Raw genomic sequence first — 24,250 nt, forward strand, 5'->3', positions numbered from 1 at the left:
TAATCCGTGAAAAGACTCCTAAAAATGAACCGTAATCACCCCCGACCCCCGCTCTTGATCAGAATTCCACTCAAAGGAACTCACTTTTTGTCCCTGGGCTTTTACATTCTAATCGATAAGAAAATTATTTTGAGCTTTTTAGTGGAATGTTTTCACCTGTCATAAGACGAGTTTATACAATCCCATTGAATTCCACCACTTAATTGTATCTTGACAGATACGTATTTCGACCTCAACAGTAAGGCCGTCTTCAGTGTCTCGTACTTGACTCGACTCGAATCAAGTCGAGTCAAGTACGAGACACTGAAGACGGCCTTACTGTTGAGGTCGAAATACGTATCTGTCAAGATACAATTAAGTGGAGGAATTCAATGGGATTGTATAAACTCGTCTTATGACAGGTGATTCTAATCGATGTTTAAACCCCATAAAAATCCCGTTTTTTCAAAATTAATTTTCAACGTCGTGACGTTGATTCTTTGTTGCAATTTTCAAAAGCGTTTTTTTCTTTTTCAATTTAGATGTAACCAATATGTACACCGTTGCCTACAAATAATAGCAAAGAAAGCCTTGCAATGATTAAATCGAATTTATTCTTCAATATATTAAATCAAAAATAATCTTAGCAATGAGTGGATGGACCGAATATCGATTTAGCTTAAATTACAATCTTTTTAGCTTTTATATTTTTATCCATGGACCACCCGTACCAGAGCTCATATGTTGAACCACAAAGATGAATTTGCACTGGTGGTCCAAAAAACATCTCTAACATTATGAGGGAGTGACGAGAATGGGACATTTATCTAAATTCTTCGGTATGGAGGCTGTTGCTCGAATATTTCAACACATCAAGGGAGATTATAGAGACGTAGAAAGTTAAATTTAGCATATGCAGATTGAAAGGGCCGGTAAACTATCGATATGAAGAGATATCCAGCATCGACAGTACTTCCGTGGAGCGAGGGCACTGGCAAATTTTATTCATTTCATTAGATTCATATCAGCTTAAAAAAGTGAAGTGGATTAAATGTTTTTTATTACTTTCATCAACCGATAACAAACATAAGTCTCATTCCGAGATATAAAAGCAAAATGCAAACTACGTATAGTTTAATACATTGGTTAATAAGAAACGAATAAGTGGAGAATATAGGTAAAAAATAGAACAAATTCGTAAAGAAAAAATATTTTAAAAATAAACAAAGCTACAAAATTCAGCCAAAGTGAATATGTGAACTATACCATTGAAATATAATCCTTACTTGTTACTCATACGTGTCAAAGACTTTGCCCGCCTGGCCATTACTGAAGGCGAAGTGTTCATCCGCAGGCGTTTGCTAGATGACCTTTGCAGTCCGGAATCGTCGTTAGATCTCCAACGCTTCAAACGGCTTGACACCGGCGCACTCGGAACAGCTTGATCCTCCGTGAGGAATGTTTTCGGTACAACCCGAGCATCGCCGGTCAGCAGTTGGTGGGATTTTATTTGTGCGTCCATCGAATAATCAAGCACCATGTTCCCGGTCGTAAGGGCTCGAACTCGTTCACAAATGTTGTCAACATCCGATCCAGATTTCTCAACAGTTTCCACGTTCGTGTTTAAGGAATCGGACTGCAGACAGACGGGCAGCAAAAGCGAACCCTCCGGCGGCAGCGGGGTGATTTTGGCCGTTTCGAACGGAGTAGATACGTATTTTGCCAAATATTCGAAATTCGTTTCGCCCTCTCCGGGAGAAGCATCCGAAGGAGCATTCAGCATGTACCCTTCTCCTGTGAGATCACTGAATTCTAGTGGTTCCAGTGGAATTTGATAGGAACGGGGATTGATGTACTGTTCCACAACGACGTCCAAATCGTCAAAGTATTCCGGGTCATGCAGAACTTCCCTGTAGAACATTGACCTGAGATCGCGTGCTGACAAATGGACGTCCGGCGTTTCTTGACGGAAGCGCTCCCAAAAGGGTATTTGGCGAGCTGTTACGATTCCCGACTGATTGTAGACGTACAGAAGCATTTGCTGAGGGAGGCTGCGTTCGTGTTCCGGAACCAGAAGGTTGGAGGAACCAACATGTAGTTGCGAGTCAGCAACTGAGACGACTAAAACAAAATGTTGATTAGAGGGGAACCGGATGATCAAAGCCATGAAACTTACGGGAACTGGAAGACCTCATTTTTATTCAACTTACTGTTACTTTGAACACTGGAATTATTTTTGAATTCACTGGATTTTCACCAGAATACCGAAGGAGCTATCGGACAGGCTTTTTTTTTTCAAATAAGAGCGCGCGGCGGAAATAGCAATGGGCGATATTATCAAAATCAAGCCACAAATCCACACGGTTGAACTCAGCTACACTGAATGAAACTACAAATTAACTCAAAATTAAATTCAATTACACTACACAGTAAAATAAAGTACATGAAAAAGAAGTTTAAAGAACTCAACTCTGAGAGCCATGATTATTCACGCTAAACTGAAACAACCCACACTGTGCCACCAAAGTACTCTTTAATGGGTGAAAAAGTACCCATTATGAAGTTAAATAGTTCAACCATTGACGAATACATAGACGGAGGGGTGGCCATTTTTCCGGGCACCACTATATACCCCTGGGGAGTGACGGATTACAATTATTACAATCACTCGACCATTGAGAAGCCCCTCAATTCGAATCACGTCAGTTTGACAACAGTTGTCATTTCCATTTTTGTTTACCTCTGATGGTGTTTCTGATTCAAAAATCAGTAGATCACCGAAATCGACCACCAGAAATTTCGTTAATTTAAGGTGATTATAGAATGAAGCCCGTGGTGAATTTTAAATTCACCACACGTTTATCTACATACATTTCAGAAAGCCCAAATCTGGCGGAATAGTTTTCGTACAGTGCCGAAACACAAATTATGATTGTTCGGCATAACTAAGCAAACGATCTACCATTATTTCAGCCCCATACGCGTTATTGTTCTTTCATCTCGTGCGCTTGAAAAAAATATTGAAAAAGCACGTGGTTTACAAAATGGCCGATTTCTGGCTTCATTCTATAATCACCTTAAATAGCAATGCGGTTGGAATTGCAAATGCCTTGTACACAGAAAGAAAAATCATTGATAGAATCAAAAAAAAACATTGGTTAAAATAAAAAGTTGCGTTGGTTCTTTTTCGTAGAGAGTTCCGTATGTTTGAAATAAAAGTACAGCAACTTTTGCGTCAACGACGGTTCAAAAGTGGCATGCAACTCTGAAATTAAAAGTTTAAACTTTTCTAAACAAAACTATAGAACTGTCAAATCCAAATGGTTACAATGTGAATGAAAGAGTGATTGTTTTAGGAGAAACCGAGGAAACTGAATGAATAACGCAAACATGAACTTTCAAAAGATCGTAAATCAAAAATAAACCAAGACAAAAAATCTTGCTCCTTTTTTGACTTACAACCTTTTAAACATTCATGTTTTGAATAGTTTGCTTGTCAAAATCAACATTGAAATGGAAGTTTTATTAAAAGACATGCACTGACAAAAATCCAATCATGTCCATTATGTGTGGCACACATAAATTTTGACTATAGCATTTCCCACATAACGGCTATTTGAATTCGCATAGCATATATGTGGAAACACACATAACCGTTATCAACTAATAACCTTTATGTGGATTTTGCTATAGCGGGTGGTTATTAATGCACACTTAAAATTTATTTGTGAATTTCTTTAGATTTTTGCCAATAAAAATGTGTGGATTTTTATTAGTGTGCTGTTTCCAACGAAAACTATGAACTATGAACTTTTAAATTAAGAACTGTTGCCGTTGTGAGTATCTCTGCGCTGGAGTCAATACTGCGCTTCTGCCTGGTGCTGGAATGCGGAAGACATGGCAATTTCGAAATACTAGGAGAACATCTTCGGTGATTTTCTATATCGCCGCCAATTTATTTTGATTCGCTGCATACAATCGCTTGCGATTTTCCACCCTAAGCAGCCTGTAAACGTATAGAACTATTTTAGAGTAACATAATAAACGCAAATTCATAATATGTTTTTACCTGGCGCTCCGCTTTTATTCGGTATGTAAGTCTTCGCCACCGCTAGTAAATTATCTGAGTACACTGCTAGTAAATGCACGAGCGTTCGATGTAGGTGAGCAGTGAATTTCACCATGAATAACAAAAAAGGGGAGCGGGCAGCATGAAAGTGCTCCAGAACCAAACAAATTGCGGAAACGGTCATGGCTTGATTCTGAAATAAGGGAAATAAGCAAATCAATTATTCGTTTGCCGAAGGTCGACGGTGCGGTAATCAGCAGCAGGCCAGTCATTAATATAGAGTATTTACTTACCTTTATCTCGAGGAAGCTAACAGAATATCAACTCTTGTCGCTGCAGACGTCGCAATCCAAACTTTGAAAAAAAAATGTTTCGGATCGAATTCGTATACGCGGGATCTGATGATAATTTAAAAACAATACAATAATAATTCGATCACTTTTGCTGTCATTAAGTCCACTCGATAGACTTGACATAAGCGGGTGGTTTGACTGTTCAACAATTTTTATCGTAAAAGGGAGAACTTTTAAATCTACACTCAAGAAAAACGAAAGGCACTTTTAAATTAAAGTTACCACAGTCACGATAATCAATATTACTTTTATTTTAACAAAAATTTAACGCTTTTCAGATGGAAAGTACGAAATATTCAGTTTCACAATATTTTTTTTTCTGTGTAGGTATTATATGCCGACAAAAATGAACATGGTAATACTACACTGACAAAAATATCTATATAAGATATATGTGTCGCCGTTATAAATTTTTGCAATAGCTCCACCCTAATATAATTGATATAGAACCACACATAAATTAAATAATTGCTAATCCGAGACCACCCGCATAATTACAAACTGTACATGGATATTTTACCGTGCGGTCGACAACAGTATCCTTTACTGTTGACAACTGTAAATGAACAATCTCATATAAAGTTTTAACAGTTTGTGGTACGGTTATTTGACAAATAACATTATGTTGAATGGGTTGTTAAGTTATGTCACCATAAAAAATCGTCTGTTTTCGCGTGCAAAATTTTCGCTCAACAGTATGGTAAAATGTTGACATATAATGCAGGAAATAAAGAACATTTTAGAGACAGCATGTTATATGTTGACATTTAGTAATGATGTCGAGCAGTTATGGTTGAATCGATCGAAAAGTATTCGATAACCGCAACGTAAACTGTGAAGCTATATCTTACATCGTAATAATGATTCTGACCATATAACATGTTGTTTTTTATTATGCGGGCACACATAAAGTTTATTTGGTCATATATGTTATTAGTAGTTTGCGTGGAGAATGGTTATGTGTGCGCTGATATACATCATAAGTTAAATCTATGGATTTTTGCCAATAAATATGTGTGGATTTTTAGTAGTGTAATGACACACTGATGGTATTCGTACACTCAAACTAAACTACTGATAAATTTTATGTGCACAAAGTACATAGATTGCAGGATTAATACTAAGGACACACCTGTGGTACTTGTACCATGGTACAAGAGGACAAGAAAATTATTCCAAGACTATCTTTGATAAAGACAATAATCAGTACGGAACTCATTTCAAGATTCTTGTACCATGGTACTTGTACCACCAGTGTGTCATTAGTATAACAAAGAATCTTCATTTCATGTGCGTGTTATGAAAAATATGCGCGGGTGATAAAGTTTATAAGTGGTATTTTTAAACTGCATTATGCATAAAATAAATTCGATGTGTAACCATTGACGAATACATAGACGGAGTGGTGGCCATTTTTTCGGGCACCACTATATACCCCTGGGGAGTGACGGATTACAATTATTACAATCACTCGACCATTGAGAAGCCCCTCAATTCGAATCACGTCAGTTTGACAACAGTTGTCATTTCCATTTTTGTTTACCTCTGATGAAAAAAGTTTTCACTGAGGATTGATAGTTACTGTTACGGTTGCTTCAAAGCTACAATAACAAGAGAATACTCCTTAGTTTGGTTACTTTCACTATGCTAGATTGGGATCTTATACATTTCAGTGGATTTTCTACTTTGAGCGTCCTGATAGCAACAATGAGCGGGTTTTAGTTCTTCTGAAAACTGAATTATTCAATGCATAAATTGACCTCTATCGGGTTTACTATTAATATTCATAAATTTCTCACATTAGTACTAAGAGTATACGGGTTGAGTTGTCGCTGCTATAGCGACGAATGCCTGCAGCAATGTAATGTTTACCCTCGTGTTTACCTACATCAATTCAAAGGAAAATATAACTATATGGTCGAATTCAATTTCACACATCAGATTGTGAAGTTGTTTGAACAATATGCTGCCCATGATCGCATAAATTTAACACTCGTATTTTTGTTTATTTTGTAAAAAGCCTGTGAATCGTTCAGAAAGCTTAATTTACTGCATCTTATCCCACAATAATAAAATAGGCTTTACTATCTTGCTTATCGGTGGTAAGCGTGAAATGATTGAATTTTTGAAAAGGATTGACAAACGATTTAGAAAATCAACCAATATGCAAATGTTACATTTATGCGATCATGGGCAGTATGGTGGTTGCGGTATTCAATCCAATAATACTGGAAACCACACACAAAAAAATTGTTGGTAAAATTAATAAAACGTTGGTAAAGTTAAGAAAATTATTTAGTGATTTTCAGTAGAAAGTATGAAACTGTTAAATCTACAAGTCTAAGAATGTCACTTCGGTAAGAACTGTTACAAGAGTTGGGTTTTCAAAATAACACTTTCCTCTAAATCTCGAATTAACAGTATAGCTTTTAAAAAAACAAGTAATGTGCGCTTTCAATTTAAGTATAGTATGTCATATTAAAACTTCACGTATTGTAAATTGAATATTCCGTTTTCGTTTTATTTAATATTTTTATTCACGAATACTATTTTTGTAAACATATTACAAATCATTATACACATTTTATACACATTATAAAACAATTGCTAGCTTACCGTCACTCCGCATTTCCAAGCCCGGTGTTGAATCATCGCCTCGCTCCGTTCGATCTGATCATCAGCCGCTCAATGCCCTGCATTTCGTGGCAACGTTCACAGAAGCCCGCACTGTACTTCATAACCTCTTTCGATGTTTGCCCTCCACCTCCTTGGCAATGTTTTCAATGCCATTCCGACTGATTAGTTGGTTTTGACTTTTGAATTGACTGAAGTCTTGTTTGTTCCAGAAGGTGAAGCCTTGCGTCAGCAGCGATTCTTTCCCGAGAAGCTCCTAATCTCTGAGCGGGTCCGCTTTGTGGATATTATGTTGTTCCTTGCTTGCTTCCATGCCCAGGTCCGGATTCTTAGGGACAATTGGTTGCTTCGGAGGAAGGGGAGCAATCGATACTTTGGGTTCGTAGATTCGACCTGCTTGGCGGCTTGCTCTGCGGTTTGCTTTTCATCTTTCTGCAACATATGGTCGAAAACGCGATTGATGCTGAATCGAATGATGTTCAACATGATTTTGTTGTCCACAAAACGCCTTTGTTGAATAATCAATTTAACCACTTGATTAATAACTTGATTTTCGCACGTTTTGACCTCCTTTTTGGCAGCACCCTCTTCTATACTTCCGATTTCAGGAGCAAGAAAGGCTTCAATACCACATGGAAACGTTCAATCATTTTGATGCATTCATTAGCGTCGAACCAGGAGTCAAAATCATTTCCGATGTTGAAAATATCCGGCAACAGAAAATTCAGCAAAGCCCACAACTCATGCAAATTTTTCTGCCTTCCTTTTAGCCGACCTCAACATCCTCAAAATTTCCGAAAGCCTCGATTTTTCATTCTTGATACGACGATAGGCATTGGAACTACCGAGGAACGAGATGCGGACTGCGACGACGTTGAAGGGCAAGGAGTTGTAGAAGACGTGCGTTGCAACGGTGGCAGTTTGGGTTGCCCAAAAAGAGCATCCAACAACGAGAGAACTGGCGTTTGAACGGCGTGCCGTTGACGTGGATTAACTACCGTGCTTTTACGAGGCGGTCTTTTCGGTTTTCCGACAGATGGGCTAGTTGACCATTTCAATGCGATGTGTTTTAGAATGGGCTTAAAGTAGAAAAGAAATAAAATTATTTTCGAGAACATAAAAAAAAAAATCTAATTTACGATTACCTTTTTTGATTTGGGTGCCTGTTCTGATTTTCTTTTTAATGCGAACGTCTTGATTTTGTCAAGTGTTTAACATAGTTTTTTGTGATGACACATTCAGATTCAACAACCGGTTGATTGACATCTTGAGGGTTCAGAACTTTAGAATCTTCAGATATTCGAAGAATTTCACTTTCTGTTTTGATTTTTTTTCTGTATTTGCAATGCCTCGTCGTCCTGAGTTTCCTGATGAGATTCCACAATTTCTTTGGGCTCCATTTTAATTACTACTTCATCATCATCTATTACGATAACCTATTGCTTTCTTGATTCAATTGCAAAATTTTCAGTAGAGTTGTTGAAATCACCTGACGTGAATTGTAATCGGAAAGGATCGCAACCATCCCACAGATTTTGATGTAAATTGACGTCGTTGTCATCGGACTCTTCTACATGTACCCAGCGCCAGCCATGGGAGTCAACTACCTTAAGCTTGTCCGGTGGATCGATTAAAACTGTTTCTATCTAGAACGACCGTAGGTTCATTTCGGTGCTTTCACAATTTCATAAATCCACTCCAACTCATCTGATTGCTGCGTGCTCAACTCGGTAGTTTTCTCAGTACAAGCTACTTCATCAAAATGTCCAACATTCTCACTTTGTTTTGGACTCGAGCAATTTGGTTCTCGGCAAGTTCTCGGTCAGCTTCATGCAATTCTTGAATCACGCTAGTCACGCTTTTCACTTGGTGAACAGGAGTGCGAACATCGGGTCCGAGTTTGGCAGTAAATTGTCATCCGCAGTGTCCATGACGGTAGATGCGTCGATTACTCTCGATTGGATGCTCTCTAACGAAGGTGTGGCGTCCACTGGGGTAAAGTTTTGTGACTCAACTACAATGACCGGAATTTCATCTTCGAAGTCAGTTTGATCTGAACAATTTTGCAATTCGATTTTGCAGATTGGAGTTGTGTTGTTGTTTTTCCATATTTTATCATTAGGATCATTAGCATCGCCGATACTGGTACCAATCGCAGTAGTCGATACGCTTTTATTTGCTTCATGATACGTTGTCTCATCCGAAGGCTCTGAAATGGAAGTACCATGACCTGCCCTAATTCGCGCATCGCCTAATACCGTGGTTTTTATAAAAAAAAAGAACCTGGCTATCGTGGACATCACATTATTTGGTGAAATGTTCAAACATAATATGTTTGAACATTTCAACAAATAATAATATGTCCATGATAGCCAGGTTATGATTTTTGATGAAAACCACGGTTTTAGGCGATGCGCGGAATTATATTTTTTGCACGATGCACGGTATTATATTTTTAATTGTCCATAGGTCCATATTATTTAAAAACAGTAATATAAAAGATAACCCAAAGGTGGCGGCAGCACTACGAAGGGCATCTGAATGGCGATGTGGCAGAAAATAAGTATGGTGACGAACCTGAGAGCACGCGCGCAGTTAAGTTAATACTGTTAACGCTAAACTACTCAACGCTTGTCATTGGCTAGTTTAGCGCTGATCATCTCCTTGAACTGTGACAGGATCTTGTTTTCCCGCTTCTGACGTTCTTCCTTGCTGAACATGACCAGCGCTCGTTTTTTGTCCGCAGAATAGATTTGATTTTCCTTACGAATACGGACCGCCTCCATACGACGATGGCTGAAAAAAAAGAGAAATTATGTTATTCATTATCTTTTAAATTGTTCATCCATATAAAGAAGAAAATCATGGCAAAAGTAAAAGAAAGCCGAAGCGAGAATAGAAGAACAAAAAATAATAAAACTAAAAAAGAACGAAAAGCTTAATGGAAAAGCAGCGCATTAATGAAAGTACATATACGAAAATTAGTAAAACGACAGAATGATTAAAAAAAAATGATAAAACTTACCTGCTACCGCTCATCACGTATCCAAAGTCCTCAAAGTTGACAATCTCGTCCGATGTAAGCCCGATTTCACCACGCCGCGGAATTCGCTTGTACTCGGTCACATAGGCGGCCATCGCGGCACCCTCACCAGGCAGTAGTGCCCTACCAAAGTCCTTCTGGCTTAGATTACGGCTGGTTTTGATCGGTCCCACGACGCCATCGCCCAGTTCCTCGTCCGCACCACCACTACCCATGCAAGTTCCGGCTCTGGCTTCCGCTTTGCTACCCGACTTTTCGACCCACTCCTCTTCCTCCTCGTTGTTGTCCGATGATGACGAATCCGCGGATGATGAGGAAGATACCTTCTTTTTCTTCTTAATATGCTTATTCTTTTTGCGGTTCTTCTTATTGGATTTCATGAATGGCAATGGCTGGAAAAAAAGATGAAAGGTTCGAAAGTTGTTCCAATTTTGAAGCCGGACAAAAATCTAGCGGAGGCTTCTACCCAAGTAACCACCAAGCATTATTTATTGCATGTAATCAATCACAGATCAGCATATTTAATGCTAATTGCATTAGATCAGTTTTAACGATGTAAAGATGCATTTATTCATTAACTGTCAAGCAACGATACACTAGTTCAGCATCACGAATGCAGCGATGCATTACTTATGTTTTATTTCAACATGTCAAAGTAATGAAGCATTATTTCGATCGTAAAAGCATTGACGAATTATGGTATGGTAGTCTATGGTAAAAGGGCCTTTTTCCACTTTAAGTCAACTTTAATGGCTGTATTATTTGCAAGCATATATAGCTCCATGGTTACTTGGGTAGTTATCTCCCAATCAGTTTGCTTTCTTCAATAAGCAAATGTTTGAAAAGATTATTTTAAATAAAATGATGGTTCATATTAATGACAATTCTATTTTTGTTGATGAGCAATTTGGTTTTCGCCATGGGCATTCAACCACTCATCAGTTATTAAGAGTTACGAACTTAATTCTGCTCAACAAATCTGAAGTATATTCGACTGGAGTTGCTCTTCTTGATATAGAGAAAGCATTTGACAGTGTTTGGCATGAAGGTTTGATTGTAAAATTGATGAATTTTAATTTTCCTCTGTACATTATTAAACTGATCCAAAATTATTTATCAGATCGCTCACTGCAGGTAAACTATCAGAATTCTAAATCTGATACATTACCTGTTAGAGCTGGTGTTCCCCAAGGCAGCATACTGGGGCCCATATTGTACAACATTTTTACTTCTGACTTACCTGATTTACCACCAGGGTGTCAAAAATCTTTGTTTGCAGATGACACTGGTCTCTCAGCCAAAGGGCGAAGCCTTCGTGTCATTTGTAGTAGATTGCAAAAAAGTTTGGATATTTTCTCCACTTATACTTGCAAAAATGGAAAATTTCCCCGAATGCTTCCAAAGCTCAGCTTATAATTTTCCCACATAAGCCGAGAGCTTCTTGTTTGAAACCTTCTAGCAGACATATTGTCACTATGAATGGGGTTCCAATTGATTTGTCTAGCGAAGCTAAATATTTCGTACTTCTGCTAGATCAAAAATTAACTTTTAAAAAATCACATTGAAGGCCTCCAAGCCAAATGTAACAAATATATTAAGTGTCAGACACTTAAAAACTGAAAATCAAAACTTTGTCTTAAGAACAAACTTTTGATTTACAAACAAATTTTTAGACCAGCCATGTTGTATGCTGTGCCAATATGGACTACATTGCTGCAATACCAGAAAGAAGGCACTTCAGAGGATTCAAAATAAAATTTTGAAAATGATTCTGAAGTTGCCTCCGTGGTATAGTATCAATGAACTTCATAGAATTTCTAATATTGAGACATTGCAACCTGAGACGAGACCTGCAAAGAGGAAAAAATGTAACTTCAGCTGCTGCCAGTCAACTGCTGTCACGAACTGTCAGGTGCAACCAGCAGCTTTTTGAGTGAAAGTATTGGTATCCCAAATAAAATATTCCACATCATTTTTGTTTTACCAAGACTTTTTTACTTTAACGAGTATTCCAAACCTTCCGTTTAGCTTGTTAATAATCAGTAATAAACCTGTGTTTTGTTCCCGGTATAAAAATCCTTATGAAAATGAATTAAGTATTTCGTGAATTGGATACACTTTTATTGTGCTCAGAAGAGTCCACCTGGGGCTTAGGTGAAACAGTCAAGTAAACAGTTGAAACTCGATGGTCAACTGTGATGAAAAGAAGAACAAGTGTCAAAACAAGAGAAAAGAAGCAGCGTCTTTGCAGGTCTCGTCTCAGATTGCAACAAATGTCCAACAAAATAATTTCGAATTTTAGACAAAAATCGTTGCAATCTTCTATTGCAACGATTAGCTCCTTGTACCCTTAGTATAAATTAGGTTAAGTTTAGTTTAGGTAGAAAACATTGTAATTCCTACATGGTTTAATTCAACCAGAGAAAATATCCTAACTGCCAGAGGCAATTGAAATGAATTAATAATAACTAAAAGCGTAACATAGCAAATAAGGATGATAGTGTTAAGAAAACACGGAACACCTAGTCTAAGAGATAAATGCATGCATTAGATAATTAGCAATTAAAATACGTTAAAAAACGGATACTTGCAGCTTTTTCACTCTAGCTGATGTCAGATAGACAACAGTTCCCAGGCTACACTAACAGCTAAGCACGCAACCCTTACCTGGCGATCGATTGTTATCGGCAGCCCGTGGAAGCGGGATTATTGACTCAAAAGGATTCCATTCTAAATCTCAAAAGGATTGCTTTTGGTATCCAAAAAAGAGTTCATTTAGAACGAAATTGATTCCAATCGGAATCCCAAAAAGATTCAAAAAGAGAATTTCAAAATGATTTCAAAATCTCGAATGAATTTCTTTTGGACCTCAAAACCTGAATCTCAAAAGAATTGCATTCGGAATCCCAATGAGAGTTTATTCATAATACTAAAAAGAATTTCATTCGAAATCCCAAATAGATTCCATTAGGACTCCCAAGGACTTCATTCGAAATCCTAAAAGAATTCCATTCGAAATCGCAGAGAGATTCCATTCGAAATCTCAGATGGATTTCGTTTGGAATCTATAAGGATTTCATGCGGATCTTAAAAGAATTTTTCATTCGAAGCCTCAAAAGAATTCCATTCGGACTCCCAAGAGAATTCCATTTAGAATTTCAAAAGGATTCCGTTCGAAATCTCAGAAATTATCCATTCGGAATCTCAAAAGGATTTCATTCAGATAAAGTATTCCTTTGGAATACCAAAAAGGACTCCATTCGAAATCCCAAGAGGATTCCATTCGGTATCTCAAGATGATTTCAATCCAAACCTTAGAAGGATTTCATTCGGAATCTAAAAGGATTTCTATCGAATCTCAAAAGAAATCCATTCGGAACCTCAAAAGAATTCCATTTCAAATCCCAAAAAAAATTCAAAATGATTCCATTCGGAATATTGAAAGGATTCTATTCAAAATCTCGAATGGATTCCTTTCGGACCTCAAATGGATTCCATTCTGAATCTCAAGAAAATGATTGCATTCGGAATCCAAACATGATTCTACCAGAAATATCAAAAAGATTCTACACAAAATCTCAAAGTACTCCATTCGAAATCCCAAAAAGATTTCATTCGAAATCCCAAAAGGATTTCATTCAAAATCTCAGAAAGATTCCATTCGAAATCTCAGAAGGATTTCGTTCGGAACCTAAAAAATTTGTTTTTTTGAACTCAAAAGAATTTGGAACTTCAAAAGGATTCTGTTCAAAATCTCGAAAGGATTCCTGTCGGACCACAAAAGGATTCCATTCTGAATCTCAAAAGGATTGCATTCGGAATCTCAAAACGATTCCATTTAGAATTATAAAATGATTTCATTAGGAATATCAGAAGGATTCTTTTCAAAATCTCGAATGAATTTCTTTCGGACCTCTAAAGGAGTTCATTCAGAATATTAAAAACAATTCCATTCGGTATCCCAACAGGATTCTACTAGGAATATCAAACAAACGGATTCTACTTAAAATCTCAAAACGATAGCATACGGAGTCTCAAAAGGATTTTATTCGCAATCTCAGAAAGAATCCATTCGAAATTTTAAAAGGATTTCGTTTGGAATCTCAAAAGAATTCCATTCGGACTCCCAAAAAAAATTCCATTTGAAATTTAAAAGGATTCCATTCAGATAAAGGATTCATTTTGAAATCCCAAAAAGATTCCATACGGAATCTCATAAAGATTCCATACGGAATCTCATAAAGATTCCATACGGAATCTCATAAAGATTCCATTCGGTATCTCAAGATGATTTCAATCCTAATCTTAGACGGATTTTGTTCGGAATCTAAAGAATTTCATTCGGAAATCAAAAGACATTTTTCATTTGGAACCCAATAGAATTCCATTTGGAATCCAGTTATTAGCAGGCCTAACTGGTTTGCGACCTTTTGGTAAACCGGAAGATTGGCCATTTGTCTCATAACAATCTATCGTTCCCGTTCCTTCTTTTCCGACTCGACATCTTGTTCATCTACGTAGACATATAAATTTCCTCCAGCAGTTGCCCTCCAGCATACATACCTTCGTCGCCACCATCAACTTTAACTTAAATTTCGGTCGCTGTTCCGTAATGTTCGCATCATCACCTTCCAAGATAGCAATCAGATTGTGGTCTTCCAGTTCTTTAGTAGCATGCGTCGCCGCCGGAATCTCGCTACCTAGGATCAAGCCTATAGGAATCTCAATCGATCCCCTAGACTAGAAGTGAAGACCCGGGAATCTGATGCAATTGTAAAGTAGAAACATCACCATTCGGAATCTCAGAAGGATTTCATTCAGATAAAGTATTCCTTTGGAATCCCAAAAAGGACTCCATTCGAAATCCCAAGTTCAAGTATTTCTTACCTGCTGTTTGTGACTGCATACGTAGAATATTATATGTCGATACGTCAAGAACCGGACAGAAGCTGGTGCATTCATGGAAGGTCACTAACACGCTGGCTGTTTGCGGTGGAATCGGACCTGGGGACCTAAACATTCGGGAAAACTGAAGAAACATCGCTCAAGACCGACGGTTATAGAGCCAAGCATAGCTGCATCGGTGATGTGGCCAACCAAGTGTCCATGTACTCATATAATCGGGAAAGGATTCCAGTTCGATTCCGGTCACTAGTCGTGGTAATTGTCCTTGTTGCTGTATGACACTTTGGGTTTCTTTATTCACGCTTTGCAGGCTAGAATAGGTAAATACAAATCAATAAACGGTGGTCACATCTGACATCATGATATATTATTTCAAAAACCAAAAAAGAAAAGCACAACTACACAAAGCTACAGATATTTCCCTACATTAATCCCATTCCAAACAGAGGCTTTATATGCAACTAGCGGCAAGTGCTTTTTTTTATAATAAACGGTTCATTAATGTATGCATTAAAAAAAAACAAAATGTTTTCTGTTTTCTGTGTTTTTTTTTTTTCATCAAATACTGTGTCTGGTTGTCTAAGGTTGTCACTGGTTTTGTTTTCTGCATCTGATAGTAAAAAAGAATTGATGTGTCAAATATTTTATTTTTTGTGCGTGCTGCGTCTGGTTGGCTAGTCACCGGACAGACAAACAGGGCTATTATATAGTAAAAAAAATATATACAAGGCTATTATATATACCTAGTATATGTACATTTTCTTCTTATTGGCATTACATCCCCCACTATGGGACATTGCCGCCTAGCAGGTTAGTGTTCATTAAACACTTCCACAGTTATTGACTGTGAGGTTTCTAAGCCAAGTCACCATTTCACCATGAGGCTAACACGATGATACTTTTATGCCCTGGGAAGTCGAGACAATTTCCATACAAAATATCGCCTAGACCGACAGCGGGAATCGAACCCAGTCACCATCAGCATAGTCTTGCTTTGTAGCCGCGCATCTAAAATGTTATGCCATGTTAGCGATATCAAATATGTTATTAAAACTCAACTGTTATCTCTTCAATTAATGAAAATTCAACATAATGGTTCAATTGCCATTCCAAAATGCAATCTGTCGGGAATTCCTGTTGAGGGCCTTTTACAAATTACGTAAAGCTGAAGGGGGAGGGAGGGGGTCAAGCCGAGCGTTACGATCCATACAAAAAAATAATAAACCCACCATTCAAAAAGTGTTACGAGGGTGAGGGTAGGGGTCCAAAATCACAAAATTTAGCGTTACGTAATTTTAGAAAGACCCTTGGCTTTATTTGTACGCGCTGTGAAAAATAAAAACATATCTGATCAGACTCACCATTGGCTGCAGGTACCAGAAAAATCCACGGTATATTCTTCGTCCCACTCCAAAAATCGCAAAACATCGGTTTCGGGAGAACATTCTCGTCCTGTTAGACCGTTTCTTCGACTGGATTCCGCTTCATCTCTTCCATCTAGAAATTCCGACTTCTTCCGGGAATCATCAAGTCGTTTTCTGTAGATTCCAATAAATGCTCCAGGCCACACTTCAAATCTAGGATGTTTTCCTAAATAGTTAGGATTGTGGTCAGCATTTCCAGATGAAATTGGAATTTGGACAAACTGCTTTGGACAACTTCGAGCGACTGCTGATCCATTTATTTCAAGATGTCATGTTCCTTCTCCATGCAAACCAACAACGTTCGGTTTAGCACGAGATGTTCCGTGATTGCGTCCTCCTTTAATTGGGATAATGTCATAGCCACAAAATGTGCTGACTCGTACGGTCCTCTCGCACAGGCCAGTGGAACTTTGATACCGTTTTCAAACATTTTAGTCCGCAACGCTACCCATTACAGTCGATAATTGTGTAAATTTGATGAGTCGTTGTTTCCAGCGCCAGTTCAAATATCAGATATTCCTTGTTGCTACCACCTGCATCAGCTCCGATTTCAAAGTATTCCATATATCTTCCAGGTTTTTTTCTTATCCGGTATGTCAAACGCTCCGCAATATTTTTTCTGGAAATATGGACCATTTTATAGTAGGTATATCAACATATTATCATTCGCTCACTAGTAGGTAGATATGTGTTATTGAAAAAACATAGAATATGATTCCAAGTTTTACTTTAGTCAGCTTAAGAAAACTTTTCTCTGTATCTGTATCTCTGTCAAACGCAATGCAGCGGAACGGTGACCGAAACGGCAAGATTTGACAGTCAGCCCATATATTTTCTGACGAATTTGCCGTTCCCGTCACCGTTCCGCTGGCATTGCGTTTGAGGCTTATAAGGGTGCACTACTTACCAGCAATCGTAACGAATCCATCTTGGCCACCAGCAACTGTTTGTATTTGGCATGTTCTTCGCTTGGCTCTGACAAGGAATGTTCAAAAACCAGTAGCTGGAAAGTTTGACGTCCGAACCACGCGGGAGGTGTTTAATAGAGGCAAGTGTCAACACCCTACAGAATAGCTGGAATTACCTAATGGTTTTTCAACCGGTCACAGTCGTCGCAGTAGTATGTGTTGTCTGTGTCTCGGACAACAAGTCGGATGAAAGATTTTTATGAACCTTAGAAAGCTACTGAGTAGCTTTCATACGAATAACGGGGTCTTCGTGGTTTAATGCAGGGCACAGTTCTTCATCAAACACTGAGATGTCTGGTTTTTTGCCAGTAAGCTCTGTAAAAATATACAAAATATGGGAGCTCGATTAAAACAATAACAAATAGATAGATTGGGGTCTGTTCAAATATTACGTAACGCAGTAGGGGGTGGGGGGTTGTTTAATTTTTGTTACGATTTGTTACGCAAAATGTAGGGGGTGGTGGTTCCTCGGGTGGTCCTTTCAGATTTTGTTACGCGTAACAAATTAATTGCATAGAGAAAAAATATTTTAAAATATTTTTATATTTTGCGTAACAAAAATCAAACAACCCCTCACCAGTGTTGCCACAAGTACAGATTTATCTGGAAAGGTACAGATTTTTTGACGAATTTTGGTACAGATTCTGTACGGTACAGATTACAGATTTTTACCAAAAAGTACAGATTGGTACAGATTTTTAACAAACCAAGCCTTATAAAAGTAAATTTGCTTCGGATAATCATTCTCCAACGATAAATATTGCAATTTTCATTCGAGATTTTTTTAGATGAGAACAGTAGGTTAGTTATCACCGGCGATAACTTCTCATCAAACGATAATGTACGCAAAATTATCATCCAATATAAACCCTACTTATACCAACTAAATATCAACAGTGCCTTTAAACATTGTTTGGCGTTATGGCTCCGCGGTAGGAAGAAAAATTAGCTCAAATACTAACGATAAATACTTCAACTGGTAACACTGACGTTCTATTATGGTTTTATAGCATACTTGTAGAGTAAATCGTTGTCTCTAGGAGTGTTATAAATCATAATTGTTACTTGGGATGCAGGAAACAATATTGAAGATTAAACGACAGGTGAAATAGTATCTAATATTGAAAATATGAAATAAAATAAATGGGAGCTACTACTTTAAAGGTAACCAGAAATATATTAAATACAACTTATAGCGATATGTTTTCATGAGCAATCACTGGATTTCATAAAAATGCTTTTCCACGAATTAATTTGTTTGCATCGCTTAATTGACTTATAATTGTTGTATACTTATGGGTAATTTTCCATACTGTCTGGTGCAGATTTTGGTACAGATTTTTGAAGATTTTGGTACAGATGAAAAAGATTTTTGAGGCCATGGTACGGATAAAAATGTGGCAACACTGCCCCTCACCCCCTCTTGTGTTACGTAATATTTGAACAGACCCTAAGACATTATTTTCAAAGTTGGCATTCCTAAAGGTAGCGAAACGTTTTGCCTTTCTCGTACAACAAAGTTGTACCGAAAGGCTATCATTTCACTCCGAAGACGTGCTTTTTATAGAAGGCTCGTGTTATATTAAAAGTTAAAGCTAATAATAGACCCATAGTGTTTATTAAAAGTTAGTTTTAGCGAAATCTGGACATCGTTAAGGATGGAGATCTTTCAAGTCGGTCCTTTGCACCACTCGGGGTGTACATGACCCTTAAGTAAGTAAGTAAATACTAGGAGTATCGAAAGAAAAATCAATTTTGCCTTACCATTTTCTGTTCTACCGCGAGGTGGCACTGAAACGCAGATTGTTTTCTTGCTCCTAATAGTTCAATTATTATAGTTTGTCCTTCGTTTCTTTCTATCGGCACCGATTTGGGATTGTTCCACGTTCGTTGTACCAATCGACTTTTTCTCCAGCAAATGGTTCGGTATCTCCTGGCTGGCTTCCATTAGAATCGAATTGCACATATTGATCATTTTCAGGGATTCGCGGGAGGAATTTTACTTGAATAGCCTCGAGAATAACCTTTTCACTGGAAATTAACTATTGTTAGTATCTCCGTGCTGTTTGTTCGGTAAACGGCTTCGCATCTTCTACATGCGTTCGCTATCGATTCACAGCTTCTCGCAGCTACACTAGTGGCAGAGTCAAACGTTTTTAACAATACATATGAGACTCCGATTTTAAAAATCCCGTATGAAATTTAAAACGAATTGTAATTAAAAACTAAACGAGAAAAATGGAATCAGCGAAAAAAGTCAATGTTTACGTTTGAGACTTTCGCCCTTATGAAACAACAATGTCGTATCTTTCCATGACGTTGAACTTAAATTTCCTTACTGCTTAATATTAGGTGCTCTCAGATACATATTCAATCACAGAGTATACTTACGTGTCAGGATCGTTCGGAAATCCATAAAATGAAACCGTATCTCCGGTTCGGCTTCCGCAGCCGTGCACCACACATTTTTTGCCCATTTTTCATTTTTCGGTGACGATGATAAGAACGAACGGCGAACCAGGTTCCGGTCAACTAAATCCTTATCGTTTTTATTAATGGAAGCGGCTCTCATTACTTCACTCTGCACAAAGAAACATTTTCGATACGGATTATTATTTATGCACGATGCAAAACCGAAACGACGACGCAAGGTGAGGGAGAAAAACAAACAGACAAACTGTCAAAACACTCAAAACGTCGAGAGGGGTAAGTCAGCGCTCGTAAAATATTTATGTAATGTAATTCGTCACCCACGAGGGGTATTTTCTTTAAAATAAAGAAGAAGACATGGTGCCCGATTTTCTGATGGCTTTGTACCGGACATTTCGGTCTATGTATTCGTCAATGGTGTAACGACATTCGCACCATCGCTCGATTTTCAACCGATCTTCAGGCTCTCCAGGCGAAACAAACTACAGTAGAATAATCTCCGGCAAAATCAATTCCCATTATAAAAGGTAAGTAACTATTGCAAACAATTTTATCGTGAATTTATTATATTTCTGCATTGCACATGTATGTTTTGCAGATTAGTGGATCGCACCAATGACGGGAAGATGACTAAGTTGGAGGTCATTCGGCTAGACCAAAGTTTTCGACCGGATATTTAACAGCTGCTGTGTAGCATCCGAGGTAGCACCGTAGCAACAGTTGAAGCAGATTCCATTTAGTTCGGTCTAGAATTTCGTTTGATTTCAGCAAACACCCTGGATGAATTTCTACCCATAGTCCGGAATCAGCAGGGTTCCCTCAACGGTTGCACAGAGTGTAATACTCAACGAAAGACGTATTCATGGCAGACGTATGGCCATTTTTTTTAATATTAAAAACGGAAGCCACAATAAGCAGTGACGGCGATAAAACTAGTTATTAAACGATCAATAAAATGATAAATTATCCCAATATCTTTTAGAACATGATTTATTTGATTGATTACTCCCAAATTTACAATCGTCCCAACGAAAAGCAGTTTTGTTACCATTATTTTAAATATTTTTATTAATGTAATCCATTTGAGTGAAAAAATACAAATTATTAGCTTCTCTATATGAATCAAAGTTGCACATAAAATTAATTATGATTGAATCGACTATAAGACATAAGCATCGCCCATAGTTTTCATGCGTGAAACTAACTGATCATTTTCTAAGGGCTCATTCACAAATTACATAACGCATCAAGGGGTGGGTGGGTACACACTATTGCGTTACAAAATGTTACGGTTTGTCTAGGGGGTGGGTGGGTTTGTTTAGTTCTGTTACGGGTAACATTAATAATTAATATAATAAAATAATATAAAAAACGAAATTTCTAATTAAATTCAAATTTTACAGTATTATTGAAGGAAGTTAAGGAAGAGTTCACTAAAAATACCAATTTATCATTTTTGTCAAATTTTAGTAAGATGTTATGCGTCACAGATGGGGTGGGTGGGTATGAATCAAATGTTACAAACAAATCACGGAAGGGTGGGTGGTTCATATATGTGTTTTTTTGCGTTATGTAATTTGTGAATGAGCCCTAAGTGCAGGGCATTTATTAGCAATATGCGGTTTTCTTTGAGTGTACCATGGTACAAGTTGTACCACAGGTGTGTCACCTTGTACCATGCTGGTACAACGTGGAAACCATGGTACAATATGTACTACACGGTTACTGGCTAAAACCCATTACAGTGATCGTTCGCTAATTGGGGCACGACCTCACCCCAACTAGCGAATGCCGTTCGCTAATTGGGGCGTTTTGACAAGCGTCAATGTTGTTTACTTTTTGCATTGAACAAAGGAAAATTTTACGCGCCAGAAAATATCGATCCCGCCAAACACGGAAACAAAACGTCAACGCGTTTTTGACATCATATTCTGACGTTTAGCTGCTTTTTAATTGGGTTTCGCCCCAATTAGCGAACCCCCAACTAGAAAAACCCCAATTAGCGAACGTTCACTGTAATGGGTAAAAAATTATACATTTTTTGTTGGTCCATGGATCTGTCAAAAAAGGGGTAATTTTGAAATCTGTCAAATGTGTGAAAAAATACCCATGTTCCTTATTTGTTTGGAAGAAAAAAATGTGTATAATTTCACCCATTAATGGGTGAAAAAATAGTTGTAAAATTTCCCAACTGTTGTCCCTTTTTTTGCAAGGAGAATTGAAGCAACGAGTTCCCGCTTAGACGTAAGTGAAAAACTACAGTTTATATATAATATTTACCTTTACTATTTCTAAATTGCTTCAAGGTCACTGTTAGTAGAATTCTGGAGCCTAAAGAAACTGCTTTTCTACATTTCTTCCTGATGCTACCGGGCATAATGGAAAACTGGTAAGTCTCCTTAATTATCAAATAAATCGGGTAATTCTTTGAAATTTCACTTAATCACAGGTAAAATTATTCTGGAACCTGGTCTAGTTAAAAAACCACACAAAATGCGGGTCGACTGTTTGACACAATCATCCGGAGATGCCATCCAGTACGAGGCCATCAAGCGCTCTTTGGATACAGAATTATGATTTTAACATAATTGTGCGTAATGATTATATTTGGCGAATAAAATGTATTCTAATCTTATTTTCATTTATTGGAAAAACTTCTGCACAAAATAATTAGGACAAGGACCTTGCAAGGTAAGTTTTTTTTATTTTTATATATATTATAGATTCATTTTCATTTATTTAGCTTACATCTAAACAGATAACACTGAATCAACAATTTGACGCCACAATACACGGTCCGCGGCCACATCTCTCCATCCTCGATTGCGCCACACGCTCGCTCATTCTGCACCTGGTCTGCCCACCTCGCTCGCTGCGTTCCACGCCTTCGTGTGCCTGCCGGATCGGAAGCGAACACCATCTTCGCAGGGTTGCTGTCCTGCATTCTTGCAACATGCCCTGTCCAATGTACTTTTCCGGCTTTGGTTACCTTCTGGATACTGGGTTCGCCGTAGAACTGGACGAGCCGACACACACCGCCAAAAGTTGTCCTAAGCACTCCGAGTGCTTGCAAATTCCTCTTCGAGCATGGTCCAAGTTTCGTGCCCGTAGAGGACTACCGGTCTTATCAGCGTTCGGTACATGACGCATTTGGCGCGGGAGTGATATTTTTTCTATCGTGCCGAAAGGATGCGTGGAGATGACAAAGGATAGACGAGGATGAAGAAATAAACAGAGATTTCATGTAATGCATGACATAAAATCTCTGATGTTTATTTATCCATCCTCGTCTATCATTGCCATCTCCATGCATCCTTTCGGCACGATGGAAAAATATCGACATATCAGTCAGTTCAACCATCGATATCGCTCATGTGCTGCGGAGCGTCGTTTTTAGGAGTATTTCGGTGGATTCGACGTACCAGTACCGAGGACCTATCGAGAAAAACCATCCTTGAAGCAGGAGCAGCATGACGTGAGTCGCAAAGTTCAAGCCCCATTCGTGAACACTCAGCTGATTCCGAATGTTCGGAAGAATGTCTCCAGCGTCCCGGCATCGATGCCGCAAGTTTTGATTAGGTAAGCTTACCAATCGGAAGAAATTTCAATTAAATCTTTCAAACATATTTTCCTATAAAATAAAAAAAAATATTTTAATTTTAACCGTTTTTTGTGAACCGTGAATTTCAGTGGATGGCCGAATCCCATTTGCGTCAATTATAACTTGTAACCGATCCACTTTGTCCAATTCCTGCACTACGTAGTGGCAAATTCGCTGCGCCACCTGCTTCAATGGTAGGCGCGGCATTGCGAAACTGTTCAATTTGGCCGCCAAGGAGAACGGAAGAGCCCTGAATGACCGAACCTGTCCGAAATGTGTCACCGCTATTAAAGCTAGCCTCGCAGTTCAGACAACGGACAATTTCACCGTGAATAAATCTGAACCCGAGGACTAATCGAGCGGTACCGAACCCGCTCGAGCAATTTGTCCGTCCCAATACAGGGATTGCAAACTTTTCTGTACAAATTGTAGCGTGACCATTTGCGGGCTCTGCATCGACGAAGGCCAGCCGCACGAACTGCACCACATCGATAATTTTTCCATCGTCTATCGGGAGAAGATGTCCGAGCTGGAATCAGGCGAAAAAGTCTGTTGAAGCGCTGGGCGGGTAAACCTGCGATCTGTCAATGGAATTTGGAACTGCTTGAGAAGGAAGGAGCCGTTGTCCTCAGAGAAATCGACGTTGTTGCCGAGTCGTCTAAGCTGAAGGTGACTCACCAGAGTATTCGGAAAAAAGGCTCCAAACACAGCTGCGATTTCCTGCCGAGAAGTTGAGAGTTATATCGCGCACGCTGGAAAGGATCAACACGCTACCTTCGAATGACTTCTTGAAGGATCTGTCGGAATTGGAACTCCACGCATCCGGATAACACTCCGTTGAAGG

The 24,250-nt window shown here is 38.3% G+C and overlaps 2 protein-coding genes and 4 long non-coding RNA genes across 9 annotated transcripts; 2 read left to right on the top strand and 4 right to left on the bottom strand.

Annotated features, from left to right (window-relative positions):
- Positions 1-1,023: 1,023 nt before the first annotated feature.
- Positions 1,024-2,347, bottom strand: LOC134219989 (uncharacterized). The gene is made up of 2 exons (XM_062698909.1): positions 2,156-2,347; positions 1,024-2,100 (listed from the first exon to the last, which is right to left on the bottom strand). Exons 1-2 carry the CDS (start codon positions 2,172-2,174, stop codon positions 1,262-1,264), a joined length of 858 nt encoding a protein of 285 aa, XP_062554893.1. The 5' UTR covers positions 2,175-2,347; the 3' UTR covers positions 1,024-1,261.
- A 1,153-nt stretch (positions 2,348-3,500) lies between these two features.
- Positions 3,501-4,478, bottom strand: LOC134224929 (uncharacterized). The gene is made up of 3 exons (XR_009983109.1): positions 4,342-4,478; positions 4,049-4,241; positions 3,501-3,985 (listed from the first exon to the last, which is right to left on the bottom strand). It is a non-coding gene; the product is annotated as an uncharacterized LOC134224929 (long non-coding RNA).
- Positions 4,479-7,016: 2,538 nt separating this feature from the next.
- Positions 7,017-15,276, bottom strand: LOC134228161 (NKAP family protein CG6066-like). Of its 3 annotated transcripts, none has more exons than XM_062709946.1 (6): positions 14,966-15,276; positions 14,642-14,840; positions 10,061-10,470; positions 9,613-9,831; positions 8,181-9,244; positions 7,017-8,114 (listed from the first exon to the last, which is right to left on the bottom strand). In XM_062709946.1, exons 2-4 carry the CDS (start codon positions 14,654-14,656, stop codon positions 9,660-9,662), a joined length of 597 nt encoding a protein of 198 aa, XP_062565930.1. In that variant the 5' UTR covers positions 14,657-14,840; positions 14,966-15,276; the 3' UTR covers positions 7,017-8,114; positions 8,181-9,244; positions 9,613-9,659. The 3 variants fall into 3 exon arrangements, with proteins under 3 accessions (XP_062565930.1, XP_062565931.1, XP_062565929.1); XM_062709947.1 differs by having other exon boundaries at positions 8,181-9,265; XM_062709945.1 differs by having other exon boundaries at positions 8,181-9,831.
- A 2,340-nt stretch (positions 15,277-17,616) lies between these two features.
- LOC134221547 (uncharacterized) lies at positions 17,617-19,864 on the bottom strand. Its single transcript, XR_009982360.1, has 3 exons — positions 19,767-19,864; positions 19,140-19,406; positions 17,617-17,690 (listed from the first exon to the last, which is right to left on the bottom strand). It is a non-coding gene; the product is annotated as an uncharacterized LOC134221547 (long non-coding RNA).
- A 97-nt stretch (positions 19,865-19,961) lies between these two features.
- LOC134221545 (uncharacterized) lies at positions 19,962-20,825 on the top strand. The gene is made up of 3 exons (XR_009982359.1): positions 19,962-20,081; positions 20,155-20,332; positions 20,404-20,825. It is a non-coding gene; the product is annotated as an uncharacterized LOC134221545 (long non-coding RNA).
- A 1,159-nt stretch (positions 20,826-21,984) lies between these two features.
- LOC134225147 (uncharacterized) lies at positions 21,985-22,981 on the top strand. Of its 2 annotated transcripts, XR_009983177.1 has the most exons (5): positions 21,985-22,049; positions 22,112-22,194; positions 22,255-22,395; positions 22,480-22,496; positions 22,564-22,981. It is a non-coding gene; the product is annotated as an uncharacterized LOC134225147 (long non-coding RNA). The 2 variants fall into 2 exon arrangements; XR_009983178.1 differs by having other exon boundaries at positions 22,255-22,496.
- Positions 22,982-24,250: the final 1,269 nt, after the last annotated feature.

This window comes from Armigeres subalbatus, chromosome 3 (assembly GCF_024139115.2).
Source record: "Armigeres subalbatus isolate Guangzhou_Male chromosome 3, GZ_Asu_2, whole genome shotgun sequence".
Taxonomy (NCBI): Eukaryota; Metazoa; Arthropoda; class Insecta; order Diptera; family Culicidae; genus Armigeres; species Armigeres subalbatus.

Bases quoted from the DNA above. Each gene is read 5' to 3' on its own strand.
- LOC134228161 (XM_062709946.1), bottom strand. The intron at 9,832-10,060 runs GTAAGTTTTATC...CTTTTTTTTCAG, and splicing joins TACGTGATGAGCGGTAGCAG to CCATCGTCGTATGGAGGCGG.